We start from the raw sequence: 16,554 nt of genomic DNA on the forward strand, positions 1-16,554 counted from the left end.
TGGGCAGGGGTCATGCCTACCATGGATTGACTTTCCCAAACTCTCAGTATAGTGCTCTTCACATAGCAGGTACTCAACAAATAACATAGATTGATTGATTAACTTTGTTCACAGCCCTGCGTATGCTCTAACAGTTTCAGAAAGGAGCATTTCTCTTTTTCTTAAATCAAATTGATGGGAAAAATGACAAACTTGATTGCTAGCCACTTTCAGAACGCTAACATGGCCAGAGAATGTCTCAATCCCCTGTCAGCCTCCTTGAAAATTCCTCTCGTCATTTCAGTATGTAGGAAATGAGTATAGGCAAATCACAATTTACTGGGAAGTCCGGGTTTAAAATGGAAAGGTCAGCTCAACTTTCAAAAGTGCTTCTCCTAATGCAGAGATACAAAGAACATGGTCCTTAGCGTGTGTTGGAAATGACTTGATTAAATATCAAAGGAAAAGCCTTAGCCTTGATAACACAAAGTAATTGAAAAATGAAAGAGTTACCCCAAGGCATTGTCCAACTCAGAAAAATGCTAACTTTCAGGGACATTAATGCAGGTTTCAAGCAGAATCACAGGAAAGATAAGAGATAGCATCAAACTGTTCATGCACCCTCTCCAACAAAATCTGGCTCTCTGAACGTGACAAATGAGGGGAAAACTTTCAAATCCTTGCCATCCGGGCTTCCAATCGGGATTGCTATCTCCATTCAATTCAATTTGCATATCTTAGTAAGAGTCAGGTTTCCCTAGGCATGCCCCTAGACTGCCTTTGCTGTATGTGATTTTCTTCAGGATTTTACTGCAGTTGTCATTCAGTTCAGGTCAATCATTTATTGGTAGGAGGATACCCTGTAAATAACTAAGAGCTTTAATGACAAAAGCAATGCTTAATATTAGATCTCCTTGTTAATGTGTAAATGTGGCTCAAAGGAAATCTATCTGATTGATAGTGCCTCCTGTGCAGGATGAAGATTCACCCAAGGACAGATTTTTTGGGTTGATGTCCTCCTCCTCTGGCCAATGGAGAGGATAAGATACAGAGAGAGTAATGATGATTATGATGGCACTTCTCAAGCGCTTACTATGTGCAAAGCACTGTTCTAAGCGCTGGGGGGATACAAGGTGATCAGGTTGTCCCACATGGGGTTCACAGTCTCAATCCTCATTTTAAATAAGGTAACGGAGGCACAGAGAAGTTAAGGACTTGCCCAAAGTCACACAGCTGACAAGCGGCAGAGCCTGGATTAGAACCCATGATCTCTGACTCCTAAGCCCGGGCTCTTTCCACTGAGCCACGCTGCTTCTCCTAAGTCAATCAATCAATCAATCATATTTATTGAGTGCTTACTGTGTGCAGAGCACTGTACCAAGCGCTTGGGAAGTACAAGTTGGCAACATATAGAGACAGTCCCTACCCAACAGTGGGCTCACAGTCTAAAAGGGGGAGACAGAGAACAAAACCAAACATACTAACAAAATAAAATAAATAGAATAGATATGTACAAGTAAAATAAGTAAGTATGCTACGTACGATCACCTGGCATCCCAAGTGAGAGGCATGTGTTGGAGCTATATATGGTTTGTCCCGTCCCCCCTACAAAGTTGGTAAACCTAGCTGCACTCTCTCCCCTACACTCCCTGTGTTCCAGGATTTCCTCCTTGCAGAGAGTTTCCAGTACTCTACCAGTCTTGACTTTGGGAGGGAGAGTCAAGCAGAGGCCTACCCATTCCATTCCTGGCTTGGCCAGTGGCTAGCGAATGGAAGGTAATCTGCTACAAGTCAAAACCCACCCATGCTGGGCAGCAACAGCATGGGAGAGAGTCAAGAGTGGATACTCAAGTTTACTGCATGGAAGGAGGCAGTGGTAAACCACTTCCATAATTTTACCAAGAAAACTCTACGGATACACTACCAGAAAGATTGCAGGTGGGAGTCGGAGCGTTCGGAGCGTAAAGACAAGACCCCAAGAATAGCTGGGTGCCCCCACTCAAGAAAGTCAAGCCTAATGCCAGCTCCACACAGGGTTGAAAGTAATAATAATAATAATAATGGCATTTATTAAGTGCTTACTATGTGCAAAGCACTCTTCTAAGCGCTGGGAATGTTGCAAGGTGATCAGGTTGTCTCACATGGTGCTCACAGTCTTAATCCCCATTTTACAGATGAAGTAACTGAGGCACAGATAAGTTAAGTGACTTGCCCAAAGTCACACAGCTGACAAGTGGTGGAGCCGGGATTTGAACCCATGACCTCTGACTCCAAAGCCCGTGCTCTTTCCACTGAGCCACGCTGCTTCTAACGATAAGTAATGATGATAATAATAATAATGGTTCATTCAATGGTATTTATTGAGTGCTTACTGTGTGCAAAACACTGTACTAAGCACTTGAGAGATATATATCAATGAACAGACACATTCCCTGCCCACGCTGTACTAGTGGTATCCAGCACTGGGGAAGATACAAGATAAGCAAGTCTAGAATGGGACTCACAGTTTCAGGGGTAAAGGAGAACAGATATTGAATCCCCATTTTGCAGACGAGGGAACTGAGGCACAAAGAAGTTAAGTGATTTTTCTCAAGATCAAATAGCAGACAGGTGGGGTCCTCTGACTCACAGCCCGTGATCTTTCCACCAGGCCAGACTGCTTCTCAAAGTAAAAAGTTTTTGTTACTTGAATAAGTTGCTCTACCACCCCTATGTTCATCACCCAGAAAGAGGTGAGATTGATGGTAACTGGGTATCCACAGGTAACCTGGCCGTGCTGGGGTTGGCATCCTCCTGGCTGAAAGAGCTGGGCTCTTGGAAGCCCCAGACTGATATTTTCCCCTGCCATTGCCTGGAGCAATCAAACAATCAATCAATCAATCGTATTTATTGAGCGCTTACTGTGTGCAGAGCACTGTACTAAGTGCTTGGGATGAATCAATCATTCAATGGTTTTTATTGAGCACTCTCTATTGCAAACATCGTTCTAAGTGCTTGGGAGGGTACAAAACAACAGAATCAGCAGATATGTTCCCTGTCCATAATGAGCTTACAGTCTAGAGGGGGAGACAGACGTTAATATGAATAAATAATACATAATGTCAGGATACGGACATAATGCTGTGGAGTGGTGGAGCAGTCACATGCCCCAGTTCTTATCCAGAGCCACGTGGGGCTCGTGGTTCTCCTGGTTTGCGTCTCCCTCCCTCCCCAGTTCAGACAAGCCACATTTCTCCTAACACTCAAATCCCTCTTAAAATCTCACTCTCCCCAACAAGTCTTCTCTGATTAATTTTCCCGCACTCTGAGTCGAAGTATCCTCTTCAGCTCTCCCTCCTTAGCTATGTTATAAAAGCACACATTCAAGTATTCATTTTAACCATTTGCATTGTAAATATTTTTATGTTTTTCTTCTCTATCAGAATGTAAGTTTCACCAAGGCAGGGACTGTGTAACTTTTTTATTTTGTACTTCCCAAGTGCCTGTATGGTGCACCACTAATAAAAACAATTGTGGTATTTGTTAAGCGCTTACTATGTGCCGAGCACTGGGGTAGAAACAAGCTAATCAGGTTGGACACAGTCCCTGTCCCACACAGGGCTCACAGTCTCAATCCCCATTTTACAGATGAGGGACGCGAGGCCCAGAGAAATGAAATGACTTGCCCAAGGTCAAACAACAGACACATGGAGGAGCTGGGTTTAGAACCCACGTCCTTCTGACTCCAGGCCCATGCTCTTTCCATTAAGTCACGCTGTTTGCCAAGTGAGTGCTTAGTGAATGCTACTATTACTGAAAAGTAGAACTATCAAGTACAAGTGCTTAGTACAATGCTCTGTACACAGAATGTGCTCAACCAATACCACTGATTAATTGATTACTGCACCCTGGGGCCTGCCTTATGGGAAAAGAAAAAAAAACGAGCATTCCTCTCATTTTCAGAGCTGGCGGCTCTTATTGTTGCTTTCGGCTCATTTTCACCTCTGGCTTCAACCCAGAGAGGCGATTAAGGAATGTGCTCTCTGTTGGAAATGATTGGTGAAGGAGAGAGGGAGGGAAGAAGAGGTTGGTAGCTTTGACTCTCAACATTAGCTGCCCCACCAGGAATATCCATCGAAAATGACTCACTCAGATTGGTTAGAAAGGGACTTTGCAATGTCAGTAGTCATCTGAGTCTTCAAGGACTATTAATTTCATAATTAACTTCCCGACGGAATAGGATTCCAGGAAATCTTTGCACCAACCAGCAACAAAACAATAGCCTCAAAAAGGTCACGCAGCTCAAAGTCACATGAGATACTGAGGCAGATTTCAAAATCAGAAGAAGGATTTGTTTTTCAACAGTGCGATGCGTCGGACTGTATATCCCTGCCCGTCTCTGCTTCACTGGAATATTCCAATCACCTTCTCCCTGTCTCTAGACTTATTTATGGGTCCATTTTGGCCAAGGATGGTGGAGATCTTATCTGCCCACTTTGGGCGTTTTGGAGGAGTGACCCATATATTCCATCACTGTGGGTGACTGGGTTTCACTGGAGGTGATAGAAAGTTTTAAGAGAACAGGCACCATATGTGATTCAATCATTAGTTTTGACAGCACTTACTGTGTGGAGAGCACTGTATTAAGCAGTTGGTAGAGTATGATAGCCCTCTCAGGGTTGCACCTGGAGAGTTTTCAGTACTCTACCAGTCTCGGCTATGGGAGGGAGAGTGCAAAGATATGTACGTGAGAGCATCAGGAAGGGGTGAGTAGCTAAGTGCTTAGGTGACACGGAAGGGCTGAAGTAACACTTGTGCGGATACAGGTCAGGAAAGACAGCAAGGTCTAGTGGTTAAAGTGGTTAAACGGTTAAAGCATGGTCCTGGGAGTCAGAAGGACCTGGGTTCTACTCCTGGCTCTGCCACCTGTCTGCTGTGTGACCTTGGACAAGTCACTTCACTTCTCTGGCCTTCAGTTCCCTCACCAGTAAAATGGGGATTAAAACTGTGAGCCCTATGGGGGACAGGGACTGTGTCCAACTGGATTACCTGGAATCTACCCCAGTGCCCGGCACATAGAAAGCGTTTAATAAATACTGTTTAGAAAAAAGACGTTTCAGAAGGGCCTCAGTTATAGGGAGAGCAGTGGTCTGCCAGATATGAAGTGGGAGGGAGTCCCAGCCATGAAAAAGAGGTTGGCATTGAGAGAGGCGAGAGCGAGGCACAGTAAGCAGGTTGGCTTGAGAGGAATGAAGTGAATGAGCTGCGGTGTGGCGGAAGAGGAGTGTGGCTATGAAGGGAGTGAGAGCTGATTGAGTGCCTTCAAGCCAATGGTCAGGAGTTTCTTTTTGAGGTAGAGAAAGATGAACAGCCTTAGTGGTTTTAGAGGAGGGGGCGGGGGGAGATGTGCTCAGTGCACATGTGTTTAGAACGATTCCGATTAACCCCTGTATCAGAGCTGCACAAGTGAGAGCAGATAAATAGCACGTGAAAGAGTGAGAACCATTTTGAGGGTTTTGGATGGCCAAGCCAGCCTTGTCCTCTAGACTGTAAGCTCACTGTGGGCAGGGATTGTCTCCCTTTATTGTTGTATTGTACTTTCCCAAGTGCTTAGTACGGTGCTCTCCACACGATAAGCACTCAATAAATACGATTGAATGAATGATGATGATGATGGAATTTGTTAAGCACTTACTCTGTGCTAAGCACTGTTCTAAATGCTGGGGTAGATACAAGGCAATTAGATTGTCCCACGTGGGGCTCACAGTCTTAATCCACATTTTACAGATGAGGTAACTGAGGTACAGAGATGTTAAGTGACTTGCCCAAAGTCACAGAGCTGAAAAGTGGTGGAGCCAGGATTAGAACTCACAACCTCTGACTCCCAAACCCGGGGTCTTTCCACTAAGCCACGCTGTTTCTCTATGACTCCAACCTGCCTTTTGGCAGTACTGGGCAAAGTAGGCTACCCCCTTCTGTTACCTTGGTGATGTAATAATCCCTCTCTGAGGTCTGGGAGGGCATCACTATGATGGTGGAATTCAGGTAGCTAGCTCAGACCACCTGGCCTCCTGCCCTGGGCTGCTTCCCCCACTGGGCTTCCCATGCCTCCACCAACCAAAGTCCACCCGTCAGGAGACCTCAAAACCCAAGGACGCCCACCCAGGCCTCAGGACATTATTCCCAGCAGTGGGAAAGAGTTGATCCTTCCTGATCCGGTACCCACTCCACCCCCATCCCCTGTACAGTCATCCACAAGCTGGAAAGCACCTGGGTCCTCGCCCAGATCTCAGAGCAATCACACTCACAGCCAGAAAGAGGTAGGCCTTCCCAACTCCCATCCCTCATCCGCTCCTCCACTCCCACTCCCTGTAATTTCTTGGCAACTTAGAATGGGTCTCCATTTCCAAGGTCCCTCTTATCCTCCTGAGAGTAATCATTTACAAGACTGTTCTGGAAATTGAGACATTCTGGGCATCTCATACGGGATTCAGTACATCGCCAGATCATCTTGGAGAATTGTTTCTGTATCTTAAATCCACAAGAGTGTGGCACGGTGGATAGAGCACAGGCCTGAGAGTCCGAAAGCTGTGGGTTCAAATTACGGCTCTGTCACTTGTCTGCTACGTGACCTTGTCACTTCACTTTTCTGAGCCTCAGTTACCTCATCTATAAAATGGGGAATTAAGACTGGGAGCCCCATGCCTGGACTGTGTCCAACCTGATTAGTTTGTATCTACCCCAGGTCTTAGTACAGAGCCTGGCACATCTTGCCTTGTCTTGTGTTATTGAGTCATCTCCTGCCCATGGCTACTCAGTGGACACCTCTCTCCCAGAACGCCCCACCTCCATCTTCAATAGCTCTGGTAGCATATCCTTGGCATTTTCTTGGTCAAAATACGGAAGAGGTTTACCATTTCCTTCTTCCACACAGTAAACCTGAGTCTCTGCCCTTGACTCTCTCCCATGTTGCTGCTGCCCAGCACGGGTGAGTTTTGACTTGTAGCAGATTGCCTTCCACTAGCTAGCCACTGCCCAAGCTAGGAATGGAATGGGTTTGTCTCTGCTTGACTCTCCCTCCTGTAGTTGAGACTGGTAATAATAATAATAATAATAATAATAATAATAATAATAATAATAATAATAATAATAATAATGGTATTTGTTAAGCGCTTACTATGTACAAAGCACTGTTCTAAGCGCTGGGGAGATACAAGGTGAGCAGGTTGTCCCACGGGGGGCTCACAGTCTTAATCCCCATTTTACAGATGAGGGAACTGAGGCCCAGAGAAGTTAAGTGACTTGCCCAAAGTCACACAGCTGACAAGTGGCGGAGCTGAGATTTGAACCCATGACCTCTGACTCCAAAGCCCGTGCTCTTTCCACTGAGCCACGCTGCTTCTTGCGTGGACGGGGAGACTGGTAAAGGACTGGAAACTCCCCCCCCCCCCATGATCCTGAAAATGGGTCTGGCACATACTAAGTGCTTAAAGAATGCCATTAAAAGAAAAATAGAAATGTTTTGCTGTATGTTAGTCATGTTCAGAATCATGAGATGAATCAGAGATAATCCCTCTGCCAATTAGAGGGATAGAATGGCTTTTAGCCAAGATCATCATCACTTAACTTCTCTGGGCCTCAGTTACCTCATCTGTAAGATGGGGATTAATTAAGACTGTGAGTCCCCCATGGGACAACCTGATCACCTTTTAACCTCCCCAGTACATAGAACAGTGCTTTGCACATAGTAAGTGCTTAATAAATGCAATTATTATTATTATTATTATTATATATGATATCATCACAATTCTACTGGAGGAATAGTCTAGAATGGCCTTTAGCCAAGATCATCATCACATGATATTATGACATCATCACAATTCTACTGGAGGAATAGTCACCCAGCAGATGGTGAGCAAGTGCAATTCATTACCTCAGGAAGTTGTTCAGAAAGTACTAGCACATTCATGAGGGCTTGGGTAAATTAATGATTTTCTAGAGAAAAGGGTAGGAGTATTTTATAAAATATTAGACTGGTTGTCAAGGAGGAACAAGCAAATGGCTTCTCTAAGCATCGTGCTAGAGATGAAAAATATTAAAATAATAGCAGCAGTATAGTAGTAGTAGTACTAGCAATAGCAGTAGTAGTAATGGTAATGATAATAATAATGTTGGTATTTGTTAAGCACTTACTCTGTGCCAAGCACTGTTCTAAGCGCTGGGGTAGGTACAAGGTAATCAGGCTGTCCCACGGGGGGCTCACAGTCTTCATCCCCATTTTGCAGATGAGGTAACTGAGGCACAGAGAAGTTAAGTGACTTGCCCAAGGTCACGTAGCTGACAAGTGGAAGAGCTGGGATTAGAACCCATGACCTCTGGCCCTCAAGCCTATGCATTTGCTTTTTCAAAGAGCTGGCTAATTTGCAACTAATAATAATAATAGCATTTATTAAGTGCTTACTGTGTGCAAACCACTGATCTAAGCACTGGGGAGGTTACAAGGTGATCAGGTTGTCCCACGAGGGGCTCACAGTCTTAATCCCCATTTTATAGATGAGGTAACTGAGGCACAGAGAAGTCAAGTGACTTGCCTAAAGTCACACAGCTGGCAATTGGCAGAGCTGGGATTTGAACCCATGACCTCTGACTCCAAAGGCCGGGCTCTTTCCACTGAGCCACGCTGCTTCTCTGCAGAACTAGTTTATTCTGCTTTTCAACTATAGGCTTGAACCGTTGAATCTGGCTACAATTCTTGTAATCCCGCCCCACCTCCAGATGTAGTTTTATTGCTGGCGGAGGAATTACAAATGATAAAAACATCTAGGATGTTTTGTGTCTGGCCTGGTGTATAAAAATCAGCCCAGTCCAAAGTGAATGGCTGAACTTGAGAAAAGAAGCAAAGACAAAGGACTACTTGGCAAGTCTCTTCCACTGAATCTTAGAAGCGCTTTCCTTGGGTAAAAGTTATTTCCTAAACCCTGAATTTTCCATGTTATAATCAAGGTCTGTGAATTCAGAGAGAATTTTAATGATTTCATTTCCCCAGTATTTTAACTTCTCAATATTTAATTCTTTTGCCTTAGGTATTAGGACTGGATTCTGTGGATACTGCTGTGCAGTCTTTCTTATCCAGAGAACATTATCTTTGGAAGGTAAGAATTCCTTACTGCACCCACAATAATATTTATGATATTTACTGAGCACTCAGTTTGTACCTCAGTTTCCTCACCTGTAAATTGTAAATTTAAATACCTGTAAATAGCTGGGCCCAATCTGATTATCCTATACCCACCAAAGTGCTTAGCACATAAAGAAGCAGCATGGCCTAGTGGATAGAGCATGGGCCCGGGTGTCAGAAGGACCTGAGTTCTAATCCTGGATGTTCCATTTGTCTTCTGTGTGACCTTGGGCAAATCACTTAACTTCTCTGTGCCTTAGATACCTCATCTGGAAAGTAGGGGTTGAGACTGTGAGTTCCATGTAGCACATGGATTATGTCCAGCCTGATTATCTTTTGTCTACCCCAGTGTTTACTTAATGCAGTGCCTGGCACAAATTCCCTAAAAAATACCAGACAAGTGGCAGAGCTGGTATAAGAACCCAGGTCCCTCTGAATCCCAGGCCCATGCTCTATCCTCAATGCCATGCTGCTTCCCTACCCAGCGCTGCTGGGCATATAGTAAGCTAACAAACACCAACATTATGATTATTATTACATACTTAAATACAATACAAAAATGAAAATTGGAGTATCGTAAGTTGAAAAGGATCCCAAGAAAGCTTCCCAGTTCTATAAAAAGTCAATGACCTGGAATCTCCAGGACCTTCCAAACAAAGATGAGTTGGGTTAGGTCTTAGCTTCTGAGACTAGACAAGGTGGATTCAGTCGAGCTACTGATCTGTGCCACGGTAAAAAGAGTTTTCACTTGTGCTTTCTGGGGGAAAATCTGTGGATCATTGATTTTTTTTCTGTTTCTCTAGGAATTGGACAAGCATTTGCAGCATCAGGAGTTGTTGAATGTGAGAAGGCAGGAATTGGTGCATAAACAATGGGTTGAAAGTGTTTCTAGGCCTCTGCTCAGTGCGGTTTCACAAAAAATCGAGAGCCAGTCATCAAGAGAAATTGAGAGAAGAAGACAAGTTCAATTAGCGGAATATTTAAAAAACCAAAAGGAAAAGGTACTAAGACCAATTAATTCCGTGATACTCAGTAATTTTTGTTTAAGGGCAGTGCTATAATCTCTGAAATCTGGTAATATTTTGCATCCTTTAAATCAGGGTGACCATGGAGTGGGTTATTTTGGAGATCATCTCCATTCTATGATCAGCCTCAGTAGTTAAGATTTCCCCAAATGCTCTGCTTCTGCATCTAAGAGTTGGGTCTGGAGGCAGAGAATTCTTGTTGGAGAACCCTTAAGAATGCATCATATTCCCTCCTGAAAGTTTGCTAAATTCAAGACAGTTTCCTCCAGGGACTTCAACACCGGGCCTGCCAGAGAGTGAGTGGAAAAGCTTTATTGGGGATGTGAACAGAGCAGAAGGATGGATGGGAAACATCAGCAATTTTAAAAGAAGAAAATTTTATGGGCAAGAAACATAGCATCAATGCCCAAATCTCTGAAAGCCCAATTATATAATATTACTAGTAGGTGACTTTCATCATAGAGAGAATGCTTCTCGCGCTACTTGACTAGACTGTCCTTATTCACTGCAGGGTAAATTCTGTCCTCGGTTCATTCTTAAATTTTCCTTCAGTTTCACTGAGAAACATGATATGGAACAAATAAGTAGTAGCCAAGATCTCATCCTGGCTCTGCCACCTGTTTGCTATGAGACCTAGAACAAGTCACTACTCTTTTCTGGGCCTCAGTTTTCTTACCTGTAAAATGGGGACTCAATATCTGTTCTCCTTCCCCTTAAGGCCATGAGCGCCATGTGGGATAGGTACTCTATCTGATCTGATTTTATTGCATCTACCCCAGTACTTAGCACATAGTACATGTTTAACAAATACTATTGCTATTATTATCATTATTGTTATTATTATTGTAGATCTGGAGGCTCTCTCCATGATTTAACCCTCTTGCCAACTGTTTTTATATGTTGTTACCTATTCTTTCTCTAGGGCACTCTGTTTTTGGAAACATATGATCCTGAAGAGTACGATCCACTTCAACACAAGAACCTGGGTCAATTGGAGGTGGTTTAGTCACCAAGGGTTTGCATTAGGTCTTAGAAGCTCAGGGATGGCCCCAAAACCTAGAATCTCAAACAGACATCTAGTGGGCTCTCTATCTGCCTTCGCTTGCCGACTCTCCACATTTGAGAGATCAGGAGTGAAGCATCGATAAATATGAAAATGTGTTTTACCATAATTGGGTCACAATTTAGAAATGAATCAGTGACACACATTTTGGAATCATTTTCATTAAGTCATCAAGATAAATTGCCCACCTGTCAAACAGGTTTAGGGGACTGGAGAAAAGTCCCCTTTAATTCTAGTCACAGTTTTAGGGGAGATCCAATTTTGGAAACAGCTGGCCTCTGAATTGACAGAGTGTTAACTGCACTTCTCGACTACAGGAGCAATCTTAGAGGCTACTCCTTTTTAATTGATTAGTGAGGAATTTCCATATTCAATCCTGCTTCCTCATCCAACAATACAGTGTCATTATTCCAAGAATTCCTGTTGACAAAGGCTCTTAAAATGGACTTTTTGTGACAGGTTACTGGTTCCCTGATATTTTGGACTGCATTTTTACAGAAATAGATCAATCGATGGCATTTGTCGAGTGCTTACTATGGGCACTGCACTGTACTAAGCATTTGGGAGAGTACAACAGAATCGGCAGGCATGTTCCCTGCCCAGTCAGCCAGTCAGTGAATTGAAATTTATTGAGAGCTTACTGTGTGCAGAGCACTGTACTAAGCACTTAGGAAAGTACAATATAACAAAAGAACAAACATATTCCCTGCCCCGAATGATCTTACAGTCTAGAGGGGGAGAATGTCTCTGAGAAACAGTCTCCCCCCATCACTGAATAAAGGACAAAGGAACCCATTGAGAGCAGACAGCCAGTTTAGTTAAGGTTTACCTTGATATCCTGGTCTGGATTTGTAAGATCTGCCAACCCGGCTGGCCTCTTTGCCTTCTGAGACATCCGCGAAACTGTTAAAACTTGAAATTAGTTTAAACTTGGATCCATGTTTGAGAGCAAGCTAAGGCATACGAATGAGTGTACGAATTGTGTGAATGTTGTAAGCCTATTTGAGAAACCTAGGATTGACATTGCAGGCCAATCTCCTTACAGTTTAGAGGCCCCTGGACCACAAATGCCTTTCTCCTAGGTTAAAATCCCACGCTTGCGGGACCCTCTGAATAAAGCCGCAGAGGACAGGCTTGAGGAGGACAGAACCATACTGCAATGTCGGACAGGTACTCTGCTTTAAATCCCCTTCATTACGGGGAAAGACTGTGATCAGGGCATTTAGGCTCCTGGCAAAGAGCAGATGTAGCCTCCTTTGAGGACTTCTCACACTCTTGACTTCTTCCAGGAAACTTGTATACAGTGCAAGAGTACAAAGAAATCGTTGAAGCAAGGAGGAGATTACGGAGGTTGCGGTGGCGGTGGTGGTGATGAAAACAGATCAGGACAGGTGTGGAAAAAGACAGAATATCACCCCTTCCCTCTGCCCACCTCAAAACCTTTCACCCCTCTCGAGTAAGTATTGTTATTTCTAACTCTGACAAGCAATTACAGTGCTCTGCACAAAGTAAGTGCTCAATTAATACGACTGAATGATGAATGAATGAGTAGTGTGATAAGAGTTTGATTCTGTGGTTTCCTCAGGATGGGAAATGGCACTGCCATTTCACTCTACAAATCCCTATTATCATTAAGGATGCATCATAATCATTTGTTCAAAAGGTTAGGCCTCAGTGATGTTGCTTGCCAGACAATTATGTGTGAAATGATCTTATTCGGCTAACTATGAGCAGAGGGAAAACTCCCTCATGACTCTGCTGTGGGTACTGAGGAGAAACCTGGTTGTCTTGGAAATCAGTCAATAAATCAATAGTATTTATTGAGTGGTTTTTCTGTGCGGGACACTGTACTAAGTGCCTGGCAAAGTGCAATAGATGCAATCCCTGCCTTCAAGGAGCTTACAGTCTAGTGATCACAGGGAAGCTATTTCCAGCAGACGCACTGCTGACCCGGCAAAGATGACAGTAATGAGCAAGTAGCAGCATGGACTAATGGATTCAGAAGGACCTGGGTTCTAATCCTAGCTCCTGCCACTTGTCTGCTGTGTCCCCTTGGGCCAATCACTTCACTTCTGTGTACCTCAGTTACCTCCTCTGTAAAATGGGGGTTGAGATTGTGAACCCCACGTGGGACAGGTACTGTGTTCAACCCAATTTGCTTGTAGCCACCTCAGTGCTTAGTACAGTGCCTGCTACATAGTAAGCGCTTAACAAATACCACAATTATTGTTATTGTTATTATTATTGCTTATCAGCCTGAGAGTCAGATTGGGAGAATGGAAGGTGTCTGACAGTCAAGGAGGAGTACGGTGTTCACAGTCACAAAGAATGACTGACAGAGAATAATCCATTTCTGACTTTCAAACTGGAAAATGCAGCAATTATTTGTCTTAGCCGCTTCTGATCACTCTTGTCTTCATTTATTCTTTACATCAAGGTCAACATCCCCCTGGAAAGTCGACCCCAAACCAAAAGGGAAAAGATAACGCCTTCGGTTCCTGCTACATAGTGAATGGTAATGGCCATTGGTAATCCTTCTGGTCTAAGGAATCTTAAATTTTTTAATGGTATTTGTTAAGCGCTTACTCTGTGCCAGGCACTGTACTGTGTGCTGGGGTAGATTCAAGCTGACTGGGTTGGACACAGTCCCTGTCCCATATGCGGCTCACAATCAATCCCCATTTTACAGATGAGGTAACTGAGACTCAGGAGAATGGAAGTGACTTGCCCATTTTCACACAACCATCAAGTGGCAGAGCTGAGATTAGAACCCAGGCCCTTCTGAGTCCCAGGCCCATGCTCTATCCACTAGGCAACACTGCCTCAGTTCTTTCTGTTGCCATTATTTATTGCACTTGTTAAATCCTTATTTTGTGCAGAACGCTGTGATTCTGGGGAAAGGACGGCATAATAATTAATTTTCTGCCTCCGATCCAAAAGGCACTTCCCACCTAAAAGGGGAGGCGAGGGACTTATAGAGAGGAAATTCACGGATGTTAGATGGTACATCCCTGTTCATTAGGATAGTAAGCTCGTCCACTAGATTGTAAGAATCCCAAGTTCAGGAATCATGCCTTTTACTTTCATGGTACTCTCCCTAGACTCTGCTACAGTTCTCTGCAAATAGATGCTGCTCAGTAAATACTAAAAAATGAATGAATGAATGAATGCATGATGGATGGATTGATGGATGGGTGTCAAGGAGGTCAACCAACACAAAGCTCCTCTAAAAATCCTGTTGCTACTGTTGGAGAGAGTTTATTTGGCTAGAAGAACCCTGATTGATTATTTCCACTGAACAATTCTAAGTACAACACTGTGCTCAGTAAATGCTGATGATGTGGACCTAATAATAGCATTTTTTTACATTTTTAAGTTCTAAGTAAGCTCATTATGGGCAGGGAATGTGTCTGCTTTTTCTCTTGTACTCTCCCAAGTGCTTTGCTCATAGTAAGTGCTCAATAAATACTATCAATTAAGAACTTTCACATTCTAAAGCCTCCTCTATTAGTCCTTCCTGTTCTGCTGTAAACATTTGAACACATTAACAATGTTAGTAGGAGAAGCCTAGATTTCAAGACCTTGATAGAAACTCATCATCATCATTTATTGAGTATTTGCAGAGTGAAAAGCACTATGCTAAACCCTCAGGAGAGTACAAGAGAAGCAAGACACACAACCACTGCCCTCCAGAAGCTTACATTATAATAGGGTGGACAGAGAGACAAAACTAATTTACAAATAATGGGAGTAGGAATGCACATAACTTTGAAGATACAACCTTTGGGATTAATAAAAGGCTTATTTCCCCTTGTAGATCTAAAAGCATCAATTTACCAAGAATGGAATCTGGTACAAGGAGTCGGAATCAACATGCTAACATTCCCTCTCCAGCAGGACGGGATCGTCAATCTTCTGTTGGAAAAGTGCCTTTGAACACCTCAACCTCTTCGGTATTTCCCTTTCTACTGATCCTTGATAACAACGTCTAAAGTTTGGGCTTTAAATGAGACAGGTCGACATAAGCATTCACTCATATGTAGCTTCAAACCTTTCTCAAGGTTTAATAAAACATCTCTGCAATCATTCAGGATTTATGATGTGCCGTGAGAGTCTGGAGGGGATCACTGATAGTCACTCATGTTTACTGAGTGCTTACTGTTTGCACAGTACTGTAGTAAGCACTTGGGAGAGCACACTATAACAATAAACAGACACATTCTCAGCCCACAACGATCTTACAGTCTAGGGAGGGGAGACAGATAGGATTCCAGGGAGCCAGAACTCCAGTCATCCTGAAAGGCAAGTGGAAGTGATAATCCACTGCACTTCCAGGCCCTAAATAGTATACTGGAATACAGTAAAATGCAATTAATTTCATGTGTTTCTTTATGGAGAAAAAGTGGAAAAAACGTGGGTCTTGGAGTCAGAGGACCTGGGTTCTAATCCTGGCTCTGCCAAGTGCTTGCTGGGTGACCCTGGAAAAGTCACTTAACTGCTCCATGCCTCAGTTCTCCTGTTCTCCCTGCTACTTAGACTGTGAGCTCCATGCAGGACAGGCACTGTGTCCAACCTAATTCGCTTGTATCTACCCCAGCGCTTAGGACAGTATTTGACACATAGTAAGCTCTAGACTGCTAGCTCACTGTGGGCAAGGAATGTGTCTGTTATATTGGGAATGTGTCTGTTATATTGTTATAACGTAATATTGTTATTATTATAGCATTTGTTAAATTCTTACTATGTTACAGGCACTGTACTAAGTGCTGGGGTGGATACAAGCAAATCGAGTTGGACACAGTCCCTGTCTCGCGTAGAGCTCACACTCTTAATCCCCATTTGACAGATGAGGGAACAGAGGCCCAGAGAATAATGATAATAATAATTATGGTACTTATTAATCGCTTATTATGTGCCAGGCACTGTACTAAACTCTGAGGTTGATACAAGCAAAGTGCTTTGGACATAATTCCTGCCCCACGTGGGGCTCACAATCTCAATCCCCATTTTACAGATAAGGTAACAGGCACAAAGAAGTGAAGTGACTTACCCAAGGTCACACAGCAGACAAGTGGCAGAGCCAGGATTAGAACCCATGACCTTCTGATTCCCAGGCCCGTGCTCTATCCGCTACATCATGTAGTATTTGTTAAGCACTTAATAATCGCATTTATTAAGCACTTACTATGTGCAAAGCACTGTTCTAAGCGCTGGGGAGGTTACAAGGTGATCAGGTTGTCCCACATGGGGCTCACAGTCTTCATCCCCATTTTACAGATGAGGTAACTGAGGCCCAGAGAAGTGAAGTGACTTGCCCAAAGTCACACAGC

General features: G+C 43.6%; 1 protein-coding gene across 2 annotated transcripts; it reads left to right on the top strand.

Annotated features, from left to right (window-relative positions):
• Positions 1-6,024: 6,024 nt before the first annotated feature.
• On the top strand, positions 6,025-15,310 carry FAM228B (family with sequence similarity 228 member B). Of its 2 annotated transcripts, none has more exons than XM_038751753.1 (8): positions 6,025-6,278; positions 9,042-9,110; positions 9,940-10,137; positions 11,084-11,158; positions 12,307-12,394; positions 12,514-12,680; positions 13,662-13,739; positions 15,042-15,310. In XM_038751753.1, the coding sequence occupies exons 1-6, from the start codon at positions 6,063-6,065 to the stop codon at positions 12,594-12,596; spliced, it is 729 nt and encodes a 242-aa protein (XP_038607681.1). In that variant the 5' UTR covers positions 6,025-6,062; the 3' UTR covers positions 12,597-12,680; positions 13,662-13,739; positions 15,042-15,310. The 2 variants fall into 2 exon arrangements, with proteins under 2 accessions (XP_038607681.1, XP_038607680.1); XM_038751752.1 differs by having other exon boundaries at positions 12,514-12,615.
• Positions 15,311-16,554: the final 1,244 nt, after the last annotated feature.

Source organism: Tachyglossus aculeatus, chromosome 9, assembly GCF_015852505.1.
Source record: "Tachyglossus aculeatus isolate mTacAcu1 chromosome 9, mTacAcu1.pri, whole genome shotgun sequence".
In the NCBI taxonomy this organism is placed as follows: domain Eukaryota; kingdom Metazoa; phylum Chordata; class Mammalia; order Monotremata; family Tachyglossidae; genus Tachyglossus; species Tachyglossus aculeatus.